This window comes from Lampris incognitus, chromosome 6 (genome assembly GCF_029633865.1).
Source record: "Lampris incognitus isolate fLamInc1 chromosome 6, fLamInc1.hap2, whole genome shotgun sequence".
Taxonomy (NCBI): domain Eukaryota; kingdom Metazoa; phylum Chordata; class Actinopteri; order Lampriformes; family Lampridae; genus Lampris; species Lampris incognitus.
Window position 1 is genome coordinate 39507511 of NC_079216.1, and position 23465 is coordinate 39530975.

Sequence of the window (23465 nt, forward strand, 5' to 3'; positions counted from 1 at the left end):
AGGCCCACCACAGGTTGATCGGTCCTGGGTGCGTGACCTGTGGTTAGCTGTTCACCCTGGCAGCCCAGACGGCGTCTCTCCTTTTGAGCCAGATCCAGTGGCTAGTCCTCTCAGCAGTGTTGGCTAGCTCTTTGATCACTCTCCTGTGGGCCTGCCCCCTGACTCCTAGTTCCCTCAGGAGTTTTGCTGTGGAGCTGGCAACAAAGCCCCTACAACCCACCTCCACAGGGCGCACCTTCACCTTCCAGCCTCTGTCCTCTGCTTCGGCTGCTAGGTTGGCATACCGCAGCTTCTTACGCTCATGCGCTTCATCAACTGCATCCTCTCAGGGGACTGTGAGCTCAATGATGTAAGCGAGCTGGTTAGAATTGGACCAGAGGACGAGGTCTGGTCGCAAGGTGGTTGTTGCGATCTCTGTCGGGAAGATGAGCTTCTGGCCTAAGTACACTCGCATTTCCCAATCCCTGGCTGAGTTTAGTGAGCCTAAGTTGGGAATTGAAGGGTTGGCCTTCAGTTTACCCCCCTTTCGAATTAAAGCTGGAAACCGTCGGGGCCCTTCCTGGTTGTTGAAGGGTTGGGCATTGATGGAAACCCTCTTGCAATCGAGTTCAGCTGCCAAGCACCTGAGCACCTGAGCACCTGATTGTGTCGCCAGGTGTATCTGCCTTGGGTAAGGCTGGTCTTGCAGCCAACCAAGATATGCTTGAGGGTTGCTGGGGCTGTACACAGGGAGCAAGATGGATTCTCTCCAAACCAGAGATTTATATTTATGGGAGAGGGCAGGACATCATATGTGGCCTTGATGACGAAACTCAGCCTGTTTGATTCCATGCTCCAGAGCTCACTCCATGTGAGTTTCCTCTTTTCAACACCCTCCCACCTCATCCAGCGACCCTGTTTGGCTTGTGCTACGGCTTTAGCACATCTGGCTGCTTCTTCCTGTCGGTGAACCTCCTCAACCACCATAGTTCGCCGTTCGGTAGTAGTCGCCTTTTGCCAGGTAGGTGTTTTTATTCCCAGGCCAAGGCCGCCTCTGCCTTGTTGAACATGGCCTACTACGTCTCGGTGGCGGAGGGCAGATTTCGCCTCCAGTACAGCTGGGTCCATTTCTTCCCTGTTGCTAGGGTTGGAGCAACTCCTCTCACTACTGGGTCTCGGGATTCTGTGAGCGACATGTCCAGCCTCACTTTCACTCTTTGATCACTCTCCTGTGGGCCTGCCCCCTGACTCCTAGTTCCCTCAGGAGTTTTGCTGTGGAGCTGGCAACAAAGCCCCTACAACCCACCTCCACAGGGCGCACCTTCACCTTCCAGCCTCTGTCCTCTTCTTCGGCTGCTAGATGGATTATATTGCTGGGAAAATATCAGACGAACAGAGAAGAGAAATATACTCACTGGACTGGATGGCCAATATCGGACAAACATTCCCTACAAAACTAGGGGGTAAACTGCGTTTCCAACATCATTGGATTGACCAGTTTAGCTGGCTCGTGTACTCAACAAGGTCCGACGGTTGTTTTTGTAAGCACTGTGTTGCGTTTGCAGTCGAGCATGTTGGGAGCAAGGGAGGGCACAGAAAAGCTGGCAAGCTAATTAACGTCCACTTCTCAGACTGGAAACATGCTTTAGAGACATTCAAAGACCATGCACAAAAGGCATATCACAAGGATGCATGTTTGAAAGCGGACAATTTCCAAATGGTTCTCAACACTGAAATGGATGCAATTTCACTGAGGCTAGATTCTGAGAGAAAAAAGCGAGTCCAAGAAAACAGAGAAAAACTCAAAAGCATCATTGCAACGTTGATTTTTTGCGGTCGCCAAGAACTCACCCTGAGGTGTTATTGATTCAGCACCAGTGACATTGAATGAGCCAACTCACAATGACGGAAATTTCAGGGCTTTACTCAGGTTTAGGGCTACATCTGGCGACACAGTACTGTTACAACACTTGAGTAAATGTGCAGCAAACGCTAGCTACTGCAGTCCTGATGTACAAAATGAAATAATCAGCATAATTGGAGATGTGATAACAAACAAACTGGTGCAGAAAGTAAACTCCGCGCAGTGTTTCGCTGTGTTGGCAGATGACATGAAAGATGTTTCAGGGCGGGAGCAGCTTTCTGTCTGTGTCAGATACGTGAACCAGCATGACAGCCAGTATAGCATCAGAGAGGATTTTTTGTCCTTTGTTGATATCGAGAAGTTCACCGGGGAGGCAATCGCCATTTCGAAAGTCAGTTGACAAATGCAGGCGTTGATTTACAGTTTTTACGTGGCCAGGGATACGACGGCGCATCTGCCATGAGTGTCCGTTTACATGGTGCCCAAGCTAAAATCAAAGAGAAGCACAAGCAAGCAGTTTATGTGCACTGTGCCAGCCACAGTTTGAATTTGGTCCTAAACAAGTGCTGCACTGTACAAATGGTGCGAAATTGCTTTGTCCATGAATGTGAGTGAGAAGATGCTTGCAAAAACCTACCACCTGTCCACCTTCCTTCAGAAGGAAAATTGTGACTTGGTGAGTTGCGTTTCAGCTGCTGATGCTGTTATTAAGCAGGTAGATGAGATGAGGGCTAACTCTGAGACGGAGTTCAGGCAGATTTTCCAAAAGACCTCTTCCCAAGCAGCCAAGTATGGGGTTGAATTTCGACCACGAAGAGGCATGGACTGCAATGAGGATCCATTGAAGGCCTGTGAAACTCACTACCGGCAAAAGCTTTTCATAGTCATGCTTGACTTTTATTCATCACAGATGAAGGAACGCTTCAGCAAACACAGAAATGTGATCTCCAACCTCTGCTCCTTACTGCCATCTAAGGTCAGCATGCTGAACGACAGCTCAGCTCACGCGCTCTCCAACCTGTATCCTGATGAAGTGTCACCGCATCTGGAAGTTGTAAAGTCAGAAATTGACACCTGGCGGGATAAATGGAAAGATGCAACTTATGTTCCACGAAATGCCATTGAGGCATTAAATGCCTGTAACAGTGAGTTGTTTCCAAGCATCTTCAAGCTTCTCCGCGTTTTGACCAGGCTTCCTGTCACCAGTGCCCATGTCGAGAGAAGTTTTTCCCGTCTGGGAAGGATCAGGGACAAAATGCGCTGTACAATGACGGAAAGACGGCTTAATGGACTGACATTGCTCTCGGAGCACAGAGACATTGTGGTGACGCCGGAAGAGGTACTGGACATCTTTTGCAGACAAAAAAGACGATTGGACCTGCTTTTATAAGGTAAGACCCACTTTTATTTATTAATGCATTGATGATTATCTATGGGCCATTAATACGCTGACATTTACCGTACGGTTGGGTATTAGGCTATAGTATACAGTGTATACTATACACTGTATACTATACACTGTATACTATACAGTGTGGGAATTTTATTTACCGGTAGCTTTCGGCAGTGTTGCCCGACCCCCCCTCAAAATATGTTTCTGGCTACGGGCCTGGTCATAGCTTGCAAATCTATTCACAAAAGACATACATCAGGCCATTAATTAACACTCAATAAAATCATGTATCATCACCGAAATCATGTTAATTGTAACAAGTATCCTGTCATCTCGTATGTTACCCAAATCAACATTTGGATAGGGTGTTTGTATGTATAGACTATTTTAAACACCAATGCATCATCGTTAAATATATAGAAACATTGTCCGCGGTCACACAGTATAACTGGTGGATGGAGCACAGGGTTCCCAATGACAAAAGTAAACAAACATTAGGCTACACTGACGACAGGATTTTTATGATTTAATTTATGTCCAATGTTAATGGTTGATGTCAAACAGTTAGCTAACGTTAGACTAACAGTTACATACAACTTGGACCTAAAGTTACCTGTCGAAAGTGTCTGGCTGGGAGAGCTGGCGTTGGATTGGCTGTGAGAGTTTGGTCTGCTGCACCCGTTGGGCCCAGGGACCACAGCCCTGCCCGGAGCTGCACCCGCGGAGGAAACACCGACGGCGGTCTGGCAGGATGCGGAAGCGGGGCAGGCTAAGCTAACTGCTAGCCCATGGAGACCAGCAGTTCTGACAGTCATCCTGCATTCGTTCTATTGAACAGTGATTTTTTTTGTAGTTAGATATATGTGTTCTTGTAATTTTTGGATATGTTTTTGTCTTTGTGTTGCACTGCTGTGGGCTGGGGGAAACTATATTTCATTTCATTTCATGTACTTGTGCAGATGAAATGAAATGACAAAGTGTTCCTGATTCCTGTATTTTATTTTATTTATATATTTATTTTTGGGTCCCTGTGTGGTCTGTCCTTCTCTCCACTCTCCTGTGACCTAGGAAAAAGACCATCCATCACACAGGTTTGATTCTGTTCTGCTGTGCCCTGCCTTCGGTTTCATGCCTGGCGGGGGTTGACTGTTCTGCAGTGGGCTGCGGTTCCATTAGACCGCTCTGAGCCCAAGGCCATCTGACCATGCTTGAAGTCTCCTCATACTATTTTCCCCACTGTCGTCTCTTACCCTACCACTCCTCTCCCCTGCTAGCATGCCCTCTCTTCCAATATCTCTCCCTCTCCATCACTTTTCAGCCGTAAAACTGAGCATGACTGGATATCTGTGCTGCAAGGAGTAGGATACTTTAAGTTTAATTGCTATGGACCTTGTTTTTCACCTTGTTCTCACCTTGCTTTCACCTTGCCATCTTCCTCACTCTTCACCTCCAAAACTACTCCATCGCTCGATTAATCTTTTCATAACCTCTCTTTTACCCACTACGTCTGTGGGGTATTGGGGGGTTGTGAGATCATCAAAACTGTCCAATGCATTACATCTCCTTTTTTGACCTGGATGGATGGATGGGGCACAACTGGATGCTTATGAAGCACCAGTACAACAGTATGAGTGCTGCTCTCTTCTTTCCCATTGCATCCTCTTCCCAGCCATTTCACAGTGACCTGTCATTGACTTTATGGTTTTCAGATGTTGTTCTGTTCCAAAAATATGCTGCAGAACTATTTCAGAATTACTTTTACCACAAAAAAGAAAGAAAAGAATACCATCGTGTTTTAATTAGCCATGGTGCCAGCATAAGAGACCAGTTTTTTTTCCTCCCCGCTTTCGCATCCCAAGCTGAAAGGAGTTTAGTGCCCTGGTGCTGCTGAATCCTCTGGGTGCATGACTGTTTATGTCTGAAACAGCAGTACAATAAGAGACAATCTGCTTACTTTGGTGTTGGCGTTTGAGAAATATCATGGTTTAAATAGATGTAAATCTCTCTTTAATCTCGCTGTCATTCTGCCTTATAATGATATTTATTCTACGTCCGAATTTAAGAGAAAAAAAGCATAGCCATCACATCTTTCCTCAAATGGTGCTGCTAAAAAGTTTTGTATGCATTTTTTCCGATATCAGTCATTATCTGCAACAACAATATTGTAACGTGCACGGATAAGAAGACACGCTGGCCGCTGGCTCGCGGGTCTGACCCTTTAGTCGAGCGGTTAGCGATGTGTACCCCTCCTTCGGGAAGCGCGTCCCCGCGCTTAAGCGTATCAGCTCCTTCACGCCTCAGGTAGCATACGCTTCCGATGGCCTTACGGTCGCTCCATCCCACTTCTGACACCAATGTAGCGAATGCGGGGGACAACGCAACCACAGGAACTGCCGCGGCCGGGAAGCGAACCCGTATCGCCCGCACCGCAGGAGACATCGCTAACCGCTCGACTAAAGGGTCAGATCCGCCAGCCAGCGGCCAGCGTGTCTTCTTATCCATGCACGTTACAATATAATCAAGCTATAGCGCGCGTTCTTCAAACTTTTAAAATGTGTGTTTTTGCAAGGGAAGGTTTTGCTGAGCGTATATATTTTCACTACTGTGTCCACACTAGTGTGTGCCCTACTGTGTGCATGTTAACATCTAGTATAGGAGCGAGCTGGTATACGGTTTTAAGCACTGAGCAGCTGCAGTGGAGCAAAGGGGAGTTAGCCATTTTGTGTCGATCACCTCCGCAGCAGCCGTTTGAGGAGAGGGGGGTGGGGGGTTGTCATTTGTTTTCACAGAGCTTAAGTATTGTTGAGCCCCCTGACTGCTGCAGCCGACCCAGGGACTCAAAACGACGATTTCCCACTCGGGTGCCTTTTTTTTTTTACCCGTATTTCTGTATGGCAACAACACCCCCCTTTCCATTTCGTACAGCTTGAATGCCTCAGAGAACTGCAATGGTCATCTCTTCTGTTGCAACGTATTCTCATGAACGGTTCATGTGATATTGTACGAAAAGTTATGCGCGATTGAGACCGCCATTTTGCGTGGAGCGATTCATAGCGCCTGCGCAATCCTCTGCGGAGGGGGGGCTGTTCTGCGGGTTCTAGTCTGCGGGCGCGGGGGGCGCCGCGCGAGGCTGGGGGTTGTTCTGCGGGGGGGGGCAACCCTAGGGTTAGGGTTAGGTGTATGGCCAGTCGTGGCTTACATACGAATTTTTGTGCATTACTACTGTAACGTGCATGGATAAGTAGACACGTTGGTCCTTGACTAACGGGTCGGACCCTGTAATCGACCGGTTAACGTTTTCGCTTGCGGAGCGTGAGACATGGGTTCGCGTCCCGGCTGTGGCGGTTCCCGGGCTGCCCCCTGAATTCGCTACATTGGTGTCAGAAGTGTGATGGTGAGACCGTGAGGTCATCGGAAGTGCGTGCGCCCAGAGGCGTGAGGGAGCTGATATGCCGAAGGAGGGGAGTTAGTGTAACGTGCATGGATAAGTAGACACGTTGGTCCTTCACTAACGAGTCGGACCCTTTAGTCGACTGGTTAACGTTGTCACCTTCGGAGCGAGAAGTACGGGTTCGCGTCGGGGATGTGGCGGATCCCGGGGTGCCCCCCTAATTTGCAAAATTACGTTTTACTACGACCAGGGAATGAGAACAGAATAAATGCATTTATTCACCTGGTTTTCTAATCCGATTAAAAAGGTTGAGATTGTGTTTGTACCACAATACAAATACCTTGGCATCATAATTGATGATTCTCTTTTAAACCTCACATTCTGCAACTGGTGAAAAAACTGAAGTTGAAATTTTTATTCTAGAAACAAGTCTTGCTTTTCCTTCCAGGCCAAAAGGAGACTTGTTGTTGCCACTTTTTGTTTAAATTGACAATAATAAAATTTACCGGAAAAAACAGGTTTAAATTATTAGAACATATCAGGTTCAGTATAATTATACAACTACGTCAACTACGTTTATGTCTGCGCTGCTTTATGACTGGTTGTGACGTCATCGGGCTTTATCCCCGAAGTAAAAAAAAACAACAATTCGGAGTGTCACTCCGGTCAAACCGTTAGTTAAGCTGTCACGCATATTGTAGCAAATTCGGGGGGCAGCATGGGAACCGCCGCAGCCGGGACGCGAACCCGTGTTTCCCGCACCACGGGCGACTACGTTAACCAGTCGACTAAAGGGTCCGACCCATTATACTGCCCCCTCCTTCAGCAAGCGCGTCCCCGCGCTTCAGCATACCAGCTCCTTCACGCTTCTGGGCGCACGCGCTTCCGATGGCCTCACGGTCTCATCATCCCACTCCTGACACCAATGTAGCGAATTAGGGGGGGGGCAGCCTGGGAACCGCCACAGCCGGGACGCGAACTCGTGTCTTCCGCACCACGGGCGACTACGTTAACCAGTCGACTAAAGGGTCCGACACGTTAACGTGTCTACTTATCCGTGCACGTTACAATATATTTTTTTCTTAAAATAAATGTGTGATTTAATTATCGCTAATATGTCAGGGATATCTAGAGAAAATGATTGACCAGGAGCAGCTCGCCACAAAGAAAAATGGAACAAAAACCACACGAGCGGCTCTGCACGCTTTGAAAAGAAAGAAGTGCTACGGAAAGCTGCTGGCCCAGACTGACGGCACGCTTTCCGCCATTGAATTCCAGAGAGAGGCCCTGGAGGACGCCAACACCAACACTGAAGTGTCCAACTTGGGATTTGACGCCCAGGCCATGAAAATATGAACGCTGACAAGGTGGATGACCCGATGCAGGACATCACAGAGCAGCAGGAGCTTGCCCAAGAGATCTCCGATGCCATCTCCAAACCTGTTGGATTCGGAGAGGAGTTTGACGAGGATGAGCTGCTGGCAGAGCTGGAACAGGAGGAGTCGGACAAGAATTTGCTGGAGATTGGCGGGACGGAAAATTTCCCTATGCCCAACGTGCCTTCCACTTAATTACCCCCCAGACTCGCCAAGGAGGAGAAGGGAGAGGATGGACAATGGAAGCCATGTACATACAGCCCAACCGCATCACACCTGTATGAGAGAGAGAAAGTGCTGATTTTTTTTTTTATCTCAGTGAGTCTTTTCCTGGTTAAATAAAGGGTTAGATAATATAAAATATACATTTAAAAACTCGCATTAGAAAAACGGAGGGCTCTGTGACTTTGCTGAGGCAGTGGGATGACCATCTGACTTTATTTACTCAGATTTCATGCCTCGTTGTACTTTGTCAACTATTTTTTTATTCTTTTTTTTTCCCCAGCGGTTTCCACATTTTCTCATTGATGGTAATGGATGAGAGTGCACAGCACCAGATGGCGATGAAATAAGCACACTCCCGTCACTTACAACATGATGACACACTATCATTAATAAATGGGATGGGACGGTACAGCACATTCCTGAGACAGAGTGCAGGTACAGCACCGTATCACCGATGAGGTCCTATTTTAGTCCACCTCATTTATCATTAATGTACTGTACGGGAGTGTCAGACGATCACCTAATGGATGAGTGGACTGAAACACAGAAAGAAAAGCAGATATGCATACAAGTAGACAGGGAGCAAAGCAGGGAAACAGGTACAGTATTGATGATCGCTGAGTGAGCTGAAGTAATCTTTTTTTAATTGCGGGGTAGGACAGGGGGAATATCCTGGCAGACTGCATGGAAAAGCACGGGGCAGACAGGTAGGCAGGCAGACACATTGGAGGTGAAAGTGCCTGATCAACGTGTACAGACAGTGCTCGTCTGTCCTGACCTTTGAACAGCTTATTGTTAATGGATGTTTAAAACAGGTCACAGGAGGGGTAGACAGGTTAGAGGAAAAATGCATCGACAGGTAAACTGCTGTTTGAGAAAGCCTGTCCTTGTCCACTTCATCTATATTCCACTCAGAGCCTCTCAACTTACTGTGTGGATGATTAAATATTTCATTATCTCTTCATACTTTATATTGGATCTCTCGACCAAATACCTTAACATGTCATGTTCTCATCTACTGAGTGTGTATGTGTATGTGTGTGTGTGTGTGTGTGTCAGACTCCATCTTATGTAGCCTCCCCCATACACACACACACACACACACACACACACATATATATATATATATATATATATATGAATGATATTGATAAAAGTGCTCAACTAATGAGGAGCAGATCAACACCATTGATGATTTCTGGGAGAAAAAAAACAAAAACGCTATTTCTGCTCCTTATCCTGTTGAGCACTTTTGAAGCCAACATGGATCCAGTGAATTTTGGAGATATATATATATATATATATATATATATATATATATATATATATATATATATATATATATATATATATATATATAATTTTCCCCCTACATCTATCTTAATATTCCACCCCTCATTTGTTGAGCACCTTCATCAGCACCATTGACGGTTTCTGAAAAGAAAAAAAAATTCGCTCTCTCTCTACATATATGTGTGTGTGTGTGTGTGTGTGTGTGTGTGTGTGTGTGTGTGTATATAAAGATAGATATAGGGGAAAAAACTTTAATGCGTTCATTTCAGTACAAGCTTGTTTTGTGCATCACGCACTCATCAGCTGCCAAAGTGATGCCATCTGCCAATTCACATTGGCAGCTGATGAGTGCATGACGCACGAAACAAGCTTGTACTGAAATGCATTAAAGTTTGTTTTTTTTTCTTCCTACATCTATCTTAATATTCCGCTCCTCATTTGTTTGGCACTTTTATCAACACCATTGATGGTTTCTGGAAAAAAAACAAAAACGCTACATTCATCACTACTGCTGTCTTCTGGTCCTTGTCAGCTATCATCACCACAATGTCTGGTTGGTTACTCAGTATCTGTTGTAAGTCTGGAACGTGAAGTCCCCCAGGATCTTAGCTTTGCCATTGTCAACCACCTTTGGCAGTGTCTTCCATTTGGACTTGGGTACTTCCAGTCTGTATTCAGTACAGTACAGGCATTCCTGTACGCCATCCCAGCCACTTTGTTATGACTTTCAGGGTACACTTTCCCAGCTAGCATTTTACACCCTGCTACTAAGCGCTGGACTGTGTCAAACCGTTAGCACAGCCTGCATCTTGGGTCTTGTCTGGTGTGGTAGACCCCTGCCTCAGCTGATCTGGTCCTGAGTGCCTGTTGTTGTGCTGCTATGATCAGAGCCTCTGTGCTGTCCTTCAGTCCAGCCTTTTGTAGCCACTGGTAGGATTTCTCAATATCCGCTACATCTTCTATCTGTCAATAGTATATCCCATGGAGGGGCTTGGTCTTCCATGATACCTCCTCTTCTTCTTCTTCTTCTTCTTCTTCTTCTTCTTCTTCTTCTTCTTCTTCTTCTTCTTCTTCTTCTTCTTCTTCTTCTCCACTCTCTGTCTTCTGCTTCCTGACATTCTCACTCAGCAGTTTGTCCGGGTGTGGGGTGGGGAGGTGCTCTTTCTGATGTTCTCATTCCTTGTTTCATCCTGGATAGTGGCTCTCTGACACTCACTAACCCTCGGCCCCCGTCTTGTTGCTTATTGTACAGTCTGAGGCTGCTGGACTGCGGGTGGAACCCTCTGTGCATTGTGAGGATTTTCCATGTCCTGATATCTGTGGCCTTTACTTCCTCCTTTGGCCAGTTTATTATTCCAGTTGCCTATCTGATGACTGGTAGGGCATACGTATTGATGGCTTGGATCTTATTCTCATTGGGCTGACTCCTCAGGACCTGCCTCACTCTCTGGAGATATTTGGCTGTAGCTGACCTCCTTACTGCCTCCTCATTGTTTGCATTTGCCTGTGGAATACCCACCAAAAGCTAGAGAAATACCAAGGGTTGAAGGAAGAGCTAGATCGGATGTGGAAGGTGAAATCCACAGTGGTAATAGGGGCACTCGGGACTGTGACTCTCAAACTGGGAGAGTGGCTCCTGTACATTCCATTAACAACATCTGAGGTCTCTGTCCAGAAGAGTGCAGTCCCAGGAACAGCTAAGGTACTGCACAGACCCCTCAAACTCCCAGGCCTCTGGTAGAGGACCTGAGCTTTGAGGAAGACACACACCACCCAAAAAAAAGGGTGAGAGGGAGATCTTTTAAATGTATATATATATTATTGCTTCGTACCATTGCTGCAATGTAAACCAATTATCTAGGATTTAAGTGCACAAACTCAGACTTTTAATTTAATATCCTACAAAACCTAATACTTTGATTACTGGTGGAAAAGAGTACACCATGAAGATGGAGGTCCCGTTTAAAATTTCTGTATAAATCCTGTCTGGAGTCATATACGTCCTTGCTGCATTCAGAACTGAATTCCCCCGGGACCTTCTGTCCGTCCTCTCTTCACCATGGCCACCCTCACTTCCCTTGTTATTGCAAAGAGAAATGTTCATTCCAATGCTTCACTCGCAGACATTTTTCCCTTAACCTTTAGATTTCACTCAGGCATGTACAACGTAAACACCATGCATCCGCAACGCTATCCATTTGTAATGTAACGGTAATAACACACGACACACTGCTGACGTACTATAAATAGTTTATATTTGGAAAAATAACAGCATAAATATTTATCATTTACACATTCACCATGAGATAGCAAAACTTTGGCATAAAATAAACTCTTTGTTCAGTAACTCTTCCTTGCACAGTAAAGCTGTCTGAGCTTACTGAAGAAGACATTTCCCTGCATCTTTTGGCTTTGGCTGACAAAGGTAAACCTTATTTGAGCAGTTTCTCAGAGCTTCCCTTCCTGCACCTTTTGAAATATTGTGGGGTAAGAAAAAAAAACATATTTGAGTTTCCAAAAAACGAAAAAGAAAAAAAGCTGCTTACAACACATTTCTTAACAGCAAAGCTTTGCAGGGTTTTGCAAATTTCGAACATTCCCATGTCACTAAAAAGGAGTGTCGCACATCTCTTCTGGCCAGTCAAACTCTTCTAATTCCACCAGAAGTGTTTTCCCTCATTGTAAATTAAATGAAAGGCACTCTTTCATATGCTGTTTTAGTTTCATGGTGCTAGTACATGCACAGCATTCAAAGTCATTGCTCAACTTCAAATTGGGAATTAAGCGACTATTTTCTATTCTTTCTCAGAGAAATGACTTCTCCTAGATACAAGACTTTCCTTCTGGTAGCCCTGAAACTCTCCACACCTACATCTACCTATAAGTATATACCTGAAATAGAAGTACAGAATCTGAACATCCCTTATCTGTGTTTTGCAAATGCTAGTTTAGATTAGATTGGTTTGAGGGACTATCTTGGGCTCCGGTCTACCCATCTGTCCCTGAGAAGGCATGGCAGTGGCAGCCATAAACGTTAAACACAGACCAGCAAGCGCACTATTTTGACTATCTGCTGGGGAAAAGCAATGAAAAGATACAAATCTTATGACAAGAGCCTAGAATACAGAAACACAGAGGACATAATACAATAAAACAATGTAGGGAACAAGATATATATTGAGGATTATTACTAGGACAATTTGCAACTAACATGTATACACACTATCGCACACACAGAATGCGTGCACACACACACACACACACACACACACACACACACACACACACACACACACACACACACACACACACACACACACACACACACACACACACACACAGACGAGTTAATAGGATTAAACCATGGAAGGTCATAGAACAACAGAATCCATGCACCAGGTATTTCAGGCTTGGTGGTATTAGGAAGACATCGGAAAAAAACCCATCAACAACCACATCACCTCCAGAAATAGCACCATGACTTGGTCAAAATACATTTTAAATGCTCTTGTAAAAGGAAGGCATCATGGTCAGAGGTGTGCACTGAAACAATCAAAACAAGCACGTACTAAGACAGTGAAGCACAAAAGCCTCCCCCGGCCAATTCCAAAGATTCTTCGTGAGAGAAAGTCCATTGCTGCATTCATAGTTTGCCAGACACATGCAGACAGACACATGCAAAGGAGTGGAAGTGCACACACAACAACCATGCACATACACAACTCCATAAAAATGCAAGTGAATCCAGTGTCCAAAATGTTCCAGCACCCAGGCCCTGTTTTGCAAACCCTTCTTGTTTGGTGAGGGCTGTTGCACTGCCGATGGCATTTGGCAGTAGCTAGCAGCAGGAAAAACATCTTGATGTGCTGTGAGCAAACATTATCCACATTGATGACCATCAGTGTCCCAGAGTTCAATTTACCCTGGCCATGCGTAGAGAACACAGCTGACACCATAGAACTTGAGGGGATAGAAGGACTCTGCCCCATTCACATTCAGTCATATTCCCAATGACTCATTTGGCTGGTACTTAAAATGCCCTAGAAGACTGATAATATTGCCATGTAGTATATAAATATTATTAGGTTAACCTCAAAATGCTGATGTCTTGTCATAGCAATATTTTACCAGATTATTCTGTCTATTATGTTGATGGATACACATATCTGAGTGTCATCCATTACGATTGACAGTTTTATCAAAATTTTCTCACAAGCAGATAAGACTTTATATGTACACTACTGAAGCAGATTATCATGATGACTCAGAAACAAACCACTCTGTCAGTCACAATTCTGTGGCTGAGTCGTCTGCGACAACCACAGGCTGTTTTGCATGACATGGACCATAACCCCTGCAATCTCCAAGGCAAGTTTGAAAACTGAGAGAAAACTGAAAACAGATGAACACAGATGGGTAAAAGGACACAAACTGCTAAATTAAAAAGGTGACTGGGAAACTTAATAAGCGAGTTGCTGCGATTAAGCTTGACTGCTTAATTAAAGCAACACAGAAGATAAAGTAGAAGAAAACCTCCCCAGACTATTAATTCAGACGCTTGCTCTGATGATGTCATTTTGTGGCACGTCAGTAAAAGGTTATCTACTAACCAATAAAACAACAGAAGAATAAAACTGAAAACATCACAATAGCTCTCTAATGCCTATAATTTTATGCAACTATTGATTCCATGAGAAACAAATAGGCTTTGTCGGATAAAAGTTAAAATTACATTTTGGAAGTGAGATTTGAGTGGGAGACGCAAAAAATGTGTCTGTAATGGCCGTAATGTTCCACCCTCATCTATTAGACATGCAGGAGATGCATCCACTTTGAATGGGTATCAGTAAAAGCAAGCAGCGTGGAGTGTATGGCCCCTCATGTGAATAGCGCGCTAAATGAGGCAGGAGGCGGCGTAATAGGCCCATTTTAACAAATGACCTGGCTCAGCACATCATCACGGTTTATATCCCCATGTTCTCTAAGCAACTGACCTGCTGCAACCTCTAACTGAATGCTATATGCCGTTTCCAAAGCAAAGTGTCACTACATTGAAAAATCGGACCCCTCCACCCCCCCACCCCATTGCTACTATATATGAATGAAGAACTTCAAAGTCTGATTATCGCTTTAGATCGTCCTAATAATTGGTTATTTGGTAATTACAGCCAGATAAAACAAATAATCTAATATCTGCAAATGGGATAGGGCTTCAACTCTTTTTAACCGGGGTAAAGTCGGTTGTGTTTTGTGACTTTTGAAAGAAAACGGCATGCTGATAACACTGAGCACCAAAGCAAATGCCTCAGTCAGCTTTTTATGTTTGAGCAAGGCTCTATTTAATTCATGCATTTTTAAATGTCTCTCCTGCTGAGTGCAACGGCTATGAAAACATCAGTGAGCAACAGCTTGTTGAGCAATGTCTGTATGATCCACAACACTGGGTGAATATGAGATCTAACCCAAAGTACATTGGTACCGATGAGATTATTTAAATGTTACCCATCCAGCAGCTTAGTTATCAAGGCTATCGCCTCAGAACAAGACAGCTGTTTTGTATGAACAAAATAATTCACCGTGATGGATTATAGGATGAGACATGGAAGGAAACATAATGATAGACAATAATGTCAGAGACAAGGGCCAAACTCAATAACTTGGTTACCTTCCCTTATTAGTTCCCTTAGTGAACATGCTATTCACGGAAAGAAAATACTGAATTCTTTATAATATACAGGACGTATTTTCCCCGTGCTGAGGCAACAAAGCCTTATGGCATGAAAGGATTTCTTTTTCTTGATGATATGTGGAAAGCTTGCTCTGCTCGCCAGTTAGACCTTCAAGCCCAATAATAACATGGGTGGCAGGGGAAAAAATGGATTGATGTACAGGAATTACAGCATGTTCTGCCGTCAACATCCTCTGCCCTTGCCTTGAATGGTACTTAAAACTAGAAAAAAATTGAAAAAAGTTATATTGGTATCAGCATGCAAGCCAATGCACATGCTACCACCATCACATATTCATGCATCAGACACACACACACACACGCACACACATGCACACGCACACACACGCACACGCACACACACGCACACGGTCAGAAATGCGAGGTACATTCTCATTCTCTCTCTCTCTCTCTCTCTCTCTCTCTCTCTCTCTCTCTCTCTCTCTCTCTCTCTCTCTCTCTCCCTCTCTCGCTCACACACACATACACACACACACAAACTTTCTACTGGTGTGTGAAGTGGGAGATTCATCAGGTGGTAGATTTCCAGTGCAAGGCTACCAGAACAGGACTAGCTGTTACAGCTGCCATTACACAAGTACAGGGCTGCTTTTAGTGAGCTGCCAATGTGAGTAATGTTTGGCTCTTGCAGCCTTGCTGACTGCTTGAGTAACTACCTAATGCTGCACAGAGTGAAAATAAATAGCATAAAATGTTAAAACAAACATATCCAAACACACCCAAAACCATTGCATTGATATGTTAACTAGTAAGGATTTTTGGCTAGATTTGTATATTTTTTACACTGGTAGAATACTTTGTAGGGTATGGCTGAATCTTATATGAAACAGTATTTTGAATTAAGTCTGGACAGTGAAAACAGACAGTCTACAGTATGCATGGTTGGGTTTTCACCATTCTTTGGTTAGAGATCCTTACCATTGACTCCTCACCAATACACGTGATTTAAATCTAATTTTTGTTTCTCGATTTTTGTTGCCCTTGGCAGTCGTGCTCAGCCCAGCTTGCCGCGTGTGTCTTGGCCGTAGTAGACAACCTGAAGCAGAATGGCCAAGTCGATCAGGATCTGGACAGAGCCACACATCCAGAACTGGGCTGGGCTCTCATTCATCACAAAGTACGTAGTCTTGAAGATGTCACCCGCTGTCCACAGCACCACCATTTTCACACTGGACAGAAAGAGAGGGAGGGGGAGAGCGCAAAAGAGAGGGGTGGGAAAAGGAGGAGAGATAATTATTGACCAGCGTTTCCCTTCTGTGAAAACATTTTCCAGATTGAAGCAAGGAAACTGTAGTTTGAAATAGGCCTGGGTGATACTGACAAAATCAAATATGACACCTTCGACTGAATTTCTCTGTAGCAATAACATGGCAATATTTTGTGGATGACTATTGGTGCTCATATATACATTGCAGTTCAGGCCTGTTTCGTGCGTCGCGCGCTCACCAGCTGCTAATGTGGTTAAACAAAGAATCATCCAGTTTACGTCACCCAGCGTCACGCCCCTAATTTTGGGTGGACAGCAACCAATCAGATGAGAAAACACTCAAACTATAACAACCAATGGTATAGGTAGTTATGATGCACAGCAACCAATGGAGGGGTAGAAAACATTACAACCAATGGGGTAAGGGACTGGGGCTTGTTTTGAAAAGCATTTAGGGACCAGGGCACCGTTGAAATGACGTAAATTGAAAATATAACAAGGTAATTTATGTGAATCATATAGTGGGGTGGTGTTGGGGCACAGTTGGAATGAAAGGCAGTTAAAATATATATTTTAAAAAAAACCTCTAATAAATGTCATATGTGTATCATCTAATGGGCGGGGGGGATAATAAAGACATTTTACTTATAGTTGCAAAGGAGATATTTTTTCGGTGTCTACAGCTGGTGGCCAGTTCGTTTCTATTATTCAAGGTGGACATATCGGGTCTGCAAATAATACCAGGAAATGCCAAAATTTTTGTTATTTCACGCGGTATTACGATAACCAAAATCCCAAACGATACCTAGTCTCAAATCATATTATCTACATTATATGAAATGTTACCCAGCTCCAGTTTAAAACAAAAACAAAATCAGCAGATAACAAGCTGGCATCAGAGCTCACTCCCTGTTCTCTCCCTCTGTGAGCATTCATCCAGTTGTTTGTAGTGTTTTGGTTCCTCAATAAGCTCCCACTGCCCTAAATTTGAAGAGAAAGAGCAGGCGGCAAACAATCAATGCGCCGGAGTAAGGTTCACTGCTGATTGATCAAACTGAGAAAGTTAAGGAAAGACACACACACACACACACACGCGCAAAGATTGCGTGAGCGATAGAAAGAGTGCAAGCAATCGACCATGCAATGGGCCTGATGCCAGCACAACTTATTGAAGAGCTGTTGTGAAACTTTTAGGAGACAACACTGGGAATAAAGGACTCCCTGCCTCTTGTGCTCATAATCCTCATATCCCACCAACCCTGCTTTTTCACCTGCCTATCTGGTCTTCTTCAGTTTCTCCTTCACTCATCTCGTAAGCTCTCTTTCTCTCTCCCCCTCTTTCTGTGTCATGACCTATTCTTCTCCATCTCATTTGTATTTTTAATCATGTTGTATCCCCCAGCTCATCAACACAACCCTCCCTCTCTTTCCTTGATTCAGACCTGATGAGATCCCAGAGGCGCAAATTGAGTGTGCATTTATTCATGTTGTTGGTTCCTGACATGGATTCCAACTTTCCTTTAACAAACAATTTTCCAGGACTTTTCAAGGACATTTTCTATGACTTTTGTTGGGGTATACATGAGAGCGTTTGCTCACAGAGGGTCATCTTATTCATTATTAACTACACTGGATAATGAAGAGTTTGCTTTCTGAACACGTTTGGGTGTATTTTATGAACTTTGGGCTGCTCATCACGAAAATCACCTTAAAATGTTCCTATTACACACCGTTTTGTAGATATAACCTATTTTTACGATTTCCTGTCATATTTTTAGTCTACTAGTATATTGCCCACAAAGCAAGCTGTTTTGGTCAGTCCAAGCATGCCTGGACATGCACTCAGTGTGGGTGCTATGCAGATGTTGTCTTAGGCATGCCTGGGCATGCTTAGCCAGGTTAGATGCTGACAGACAGGCTATAAAAGCTGCTCACATTTACACATGCTGTTTGGAAGCATGTTGATGCACATGTTCTTCAGGCAATAGCATAGTGAGTAAACTTAACAAAAGGATTTATTGTCTTAAGGAAGATTTAATACAGCAGAAATGTCTCGTCAATGTTGCAACAGCTGTGACACATTCTGTTACATCTGTGGCGAGTACACGCTTAAGGCTCAAAGACCCACCATGACTGCACTTATCAAGAAAGCTTATGAGCTCTACTTCGGATGTAAAATTGGTGACCAAGACAAACCCTGGGCTCCTCACATTTGTCATGCAACATGTGCAGTCAACCTGAGAGCTTGGCTCAGAGGTACTCGGAAGTCAATGCCATTTGCAGTCCCAATGATATGGTGAGAAAAGAAAGATCACGTGACAGACTGTTACTTCTGTCTGACCAATATATCTGGCTTCTCTCCTAAAAATAAGAAATCTATTGAATACCCCAATCTGCCTTCAGCCATGAGATCAGTGCCACATGATGACAGTTCGCCAGTACCAAAGCCAACAGAGACATGGAGCCTAGATGATGCAGATGAAGATGCCACAGCGCATGAACCAGATGTGGAAAATGACACTCAGCCAGATTTTGAACCCTTTATGCCTGGTTATCCTCATCTGATAACACCGCCGGTCTCATTTATAACTGTTGTATACACACAAAACAGAGAATGAAAGAGGCGTACACCGCTTTCTACGCAAAATTTGTGATCAATAAAAACAAACTTGACAGGAGAATGTGCGCACCTGTATGTAAACGCAGATGGTGAGATGATGAATTGAAGCCAGATTGTATAATGATGCCTCTCACACATTTAAGTCCAATTTTTTATTATTATTATTTTCTCTTTTTTTTGGTGCACGCCCTTTTCGGCTTTTGTGTGCATGCACACTTTTAGTAAGGATCCTACTCACTGGTCAGGGACTTAGATTTGTCAAAACTAAAGCAGAACTACTTGGTTCAAGATTGCAAGGATGGGGTTTGCTGTCACCAGGTACAAAAATTTCTATTTGTTGGACAATGACACGGGAGGCACCAGATGCTGCATACAAACGAAAATCTGCTGCAAAACATTTTATATAAAAACATTTTATAAAAATTTCTATCTTTCAGAACCATCAAGAACATTTAAAAAACGTCTTTATGCAGGTCGACAACCTCTGTCTCTGCACTGACATTGATGGCTTTGGATTGTGTGCATGACCCACAATAATGGCATCTTTTTAGAGATTCGTCAAAGTTAAACCTGAAAGCTGTCCTGTTACACACTGGCAATGTCCACCCTTCAGTACCCACTGGCTATGCAGTACACATGAAAGAAACCTACAATAACATGGAACTGTTGTTGAAACACATACAGTACAACAATTATGACTGGAACATTTGTGGTGATCTAAAAGTATTGGCACTGCTACTAGGAAGGCAGCTCAGATATACAAAGTACTGTTGTTTCCTTTGTGAATGGGATAGCCACAAAGAGTCACATTACATTAAAAAGAACTGCCGCTCTGTAAGCGTTTCGTTCCAGGGCAGCAAAGTGTGGCGCATAAACCACTTGTCGACAGAACAAAGATATTTCTGCCTCCTCTTTATATAAAACTCGGATTGATGAAACATTTTGTGAAAGTAATGAACAAAGAACGTGATGGATTTCACTATTTGAGACAGATGTTTCCAAGAATAACAGATGCCAAGATTAAGGAAGGCATTTTTGTTGGTCCACAAATCAGACAGGTCATCAATGACAGGGAGTCAGAAGATCTGCTAGTGGGGCCAGAGAAAATAGCATGGAAGGCATTTAAGGATGCTGTTGATAATTTTCTTGGCAACTACAGAGCACCAAACTACATTGAGTTGCTTGACAACATGCTTAAAGCATACAAAACCATTAAGTGCAACATGTCACTGAAAATTCATTTTCTGCATTCACACGTGGACCTCTTCCCTGCTGATCTTGGTGCAGTCAGTGACAAACATGGTGAAAGGTTTCACCAGGACATTGTGACCATGGAAAAGAGCTATCGGGGCAACTGGAATCCATCAATGCTGGCCGACTATAGTTGGACACTGACATGAGAAGGACCAGATACTGAGTACAAACCAAAATCAGCTACAAAATATTTTCAGCTCAGTTGAACTAACACAATGTGTCAGCATCATTATGTGATGAAACATGTTAAATTCAATAAAAGCTATTTCAATGTTTCTCCAAATTCCTAGGTGATACAGCAAATCTGAAATTATTTTTGTCTTCAGCTTGACATTGCCTATTCATAATCTCTAGTTTTTTTTCAGGGAGCAAAACGTTTGAAAAAAAAAATGTGTTGTCCAGTGCTATCAGCGGAAGCCTCAACAATCCCTAAAAGGACTGAGTACCCTTTTAGCTAGTCACTAAACATACCGCCCAAACTTCATGCTGTTGTGCAGTCTCAGCGGCTAAAAAATATGCTATCTCAACTTTAAATTATCTTAAAAATGTGCAATCTCAATGGGTAAAAATAAAATTTCATGATCAAATGTAAAATTTTCATGACCTCAGTAATATTTCCAGTGCATTTATCAATTCTATCATCTTTTGTGTGTTTTCCATGACTGGAAAACTAGTCTATAATTTCCGGGTTTTCCAGGACATGTGGGAACCCGGCTGGTTATGCGACAGGCCCATCAGTCATCTGTTAGCCTAGACTGGGGCCAGCAAACTGCGGCTCTTTAGCCCCTCTTCAGTGGCTCTGGATCATGGCAGCTTTGTCAGGCCAAAGAGGAAGCCTACAGGAGTGGAGATAGGATCTGGTATGACAAAGCCCGAAATACACTCACAAAGGAGATCAGTGGCAAAAAGGTGCTACCCTGAAAAGTTGAAAGATGGGTTTTCTGTCAACAATCCATCATCAGTCTGGAGTGGTTGGAAAGACATTACCAACTACAGGAGATCGTCTCCCACACTGCAGGGAATCATCAACTGGCTGACGTCCTAAATGGGTTTTACTGCAGGTTTGAAAAGCAAACTTTTACAGCCCTTACCCTCTCTGGCCATAATACTCAACCAACTGCACTCCCAGCCAGTCACTCACCCCTCCCCACCAAACCCCCACCCACACTGAGGATCTGTGTTGAGGATGTGCCCCAGCTCTTCCAGAGACAGGAAGGCACCGGGCCAAGATGGTGTGTCACCCTCCTATCTTAAAGTCTGTGCTGACCAGCTGGACCCAATTTTCACACTGATCTTTAACAGATCACTGAAGTCCCTTCCTGCTTCAATAGCTCCACTATCATCCCGGTCCCCAAGAAACCCTGTATCGTAGGATTAAATGACTACAGACCTATTGCCCTTTTGTCTGTGGTCATGAAATCTTTCAAGAGACTGGTGTTAGCCCACCTGAAAGAAATCACAGCCCCCCTGTTAAATTCCCTGCAGTTTACCTACAGAAGCAAACAGTTCACAGTGGATGATGCAGTCAACATGGGATTGCACTACATCTTCCAACACCTGGACTCCCCAGGGACATATGCAAGGGTCCTGTTTGTGGACTTCAGCTCAACGTTTGACACCATCGTCCCAGATATCCTCCACTCCAAACTCACCCAGCTCAATGTACCAGCCCCCATCTGCCAATGCATTAACATTTTCCTGACAGATAGGAGGCAGCTGGTGAGGCTGGGGAAAATCACATCCAGCACCCAGACAATCAGCACTGGTGCCCCCCAGGGATGTGTGCTTGCCCCTCTTCTCTTCTCCCTCTACACAAATCACTACACCTCAGGTGATCCATCTGTTAAACTCCTGGTTTGTGGACGACAAAGCCATCATTGGCCTTATATGCGATGGTGACGAGTCTGCATATAGACGGGGGATTGATCCTCTGGCCCTCTGGTGTGGCCATAAAAAACTGGAGCTGAACATGCTCAAAACAGTACAGATAACAGTGGACTTCAGGAGGAGTCCCCCAACACTGCCCCCCGCTCCCTCACCATACTCAACAGCAGTGTCAACAGTGAAAACCGACAGATTTCTGGGTTCCATAATCTCCCAGGACCTAAGGTGGGCATCCAACATAGACACAATCATCAAAAAGGCCCAGCAGAGGATGTACTTTCTCCACCAGCTCAAGAAATTCAACTTGTCTCAGGAACTGCTGATTCAGTTCTACAATGCAATAATCCTCTGCACATCCATCACTATCTGGTTTCGTTCGGCCACCAAACAGGACAGGGACAGACTACAATGGACAGTTAGGGCTGCAGAAAAAATCATTGGTGCCAACCTGCCCTCCATTCAGGACTTATATACACCTCCAGACTCAGGAAATGGGTAGGCAACATCACTGCAGACCCATCACACCCTCGTTACAACCTATTCCAACTCCTCCCCTCTGGCAGGTGCTACAGAGCACTGCACCCCAAAACAAACAGTATAAAAAGTTTTTTCCATGGGCTGTCATTTAAATGAACATTTAATACTGTCAAATAAATCCAACCATTTTGTATATACTGTACTGTATATTGTACGCATACTGGTGCGCTCTGTCATAGCCGTACAGCGGTGTAGTGGTTAGCGCTGTCGCCTCACAGCAAGAAGGTCCTGGGCTCCAACCCTGGGGTTGTCCAACCTTGAGGGTCATCCCATGTCATCCTCTGCGTGGAGTTTACATGTTCTCCCCATGTCTGCAGTGGGTTTTTTCCAGGTGTTCTGGTGTCCCCCACCATCAAAAAGACATGCATGTTAGGGTTAGTACTCCTGTCTGTGCCCCTGACTGAGGCATGGCAAGACGAACTGGAATTGGTTCCTTGGCGCTGCACGGCGGCTGCCCACTGCTCCAAGCTACACAGGTAGGATGGGTTAAATCAGGGGTGGGCAGTCTTATCCAGAAAGGGCCAGTGTGGGTGAAGGTTTTTGTTCCAACCCAGCAATTACACACCTGCGTCTCCTAATCAAGTTCCTCAGCAAAGACTGTACTGGTTGATTAGTGGGATCAGGTGTGTAACTGCTTGGTTGGAACAAAAATCTTCACCCACACTGGCCCTTTCTGGATAAGATTTCCCACCC

At 44.4% G+C, this 23465-nt stretch overlaps 1 protein-coding gene and 1 pseudogene across 1 annotated transcript in view; one reads left to right on the forward strand and one right to left on the reverse strand.

The window, feature by feature from the left end:
- The first annotated feature begins 301 nt into the window (after nucleotides 1–301).
- Nucleotides 302–8531, forward strand: LOC130114535 (charged multivesicular body protein 4b-like; annotated as a pseudogene).
- A 7733-nt stretch (nucleotides 8532–16264) lies between these two features.
- The window catches only part of si:dkey-246g23.2 (solute carrier family 66 member 2), a 190833-nt gene continuing 183632 nt past the window's right edge, over nucleotides 16265–23465 (reverse strand). The window contains exon 4 of the mRNA XM_056282323.1: nucleotides 16265–16439. Within this exon, the coding sequence (XP_056138298.1) occupies nucleotides 16265–16439 (175 nt within the window). The remainder of the gene's footprint in view (nucleotides 16440–23465) is intronic.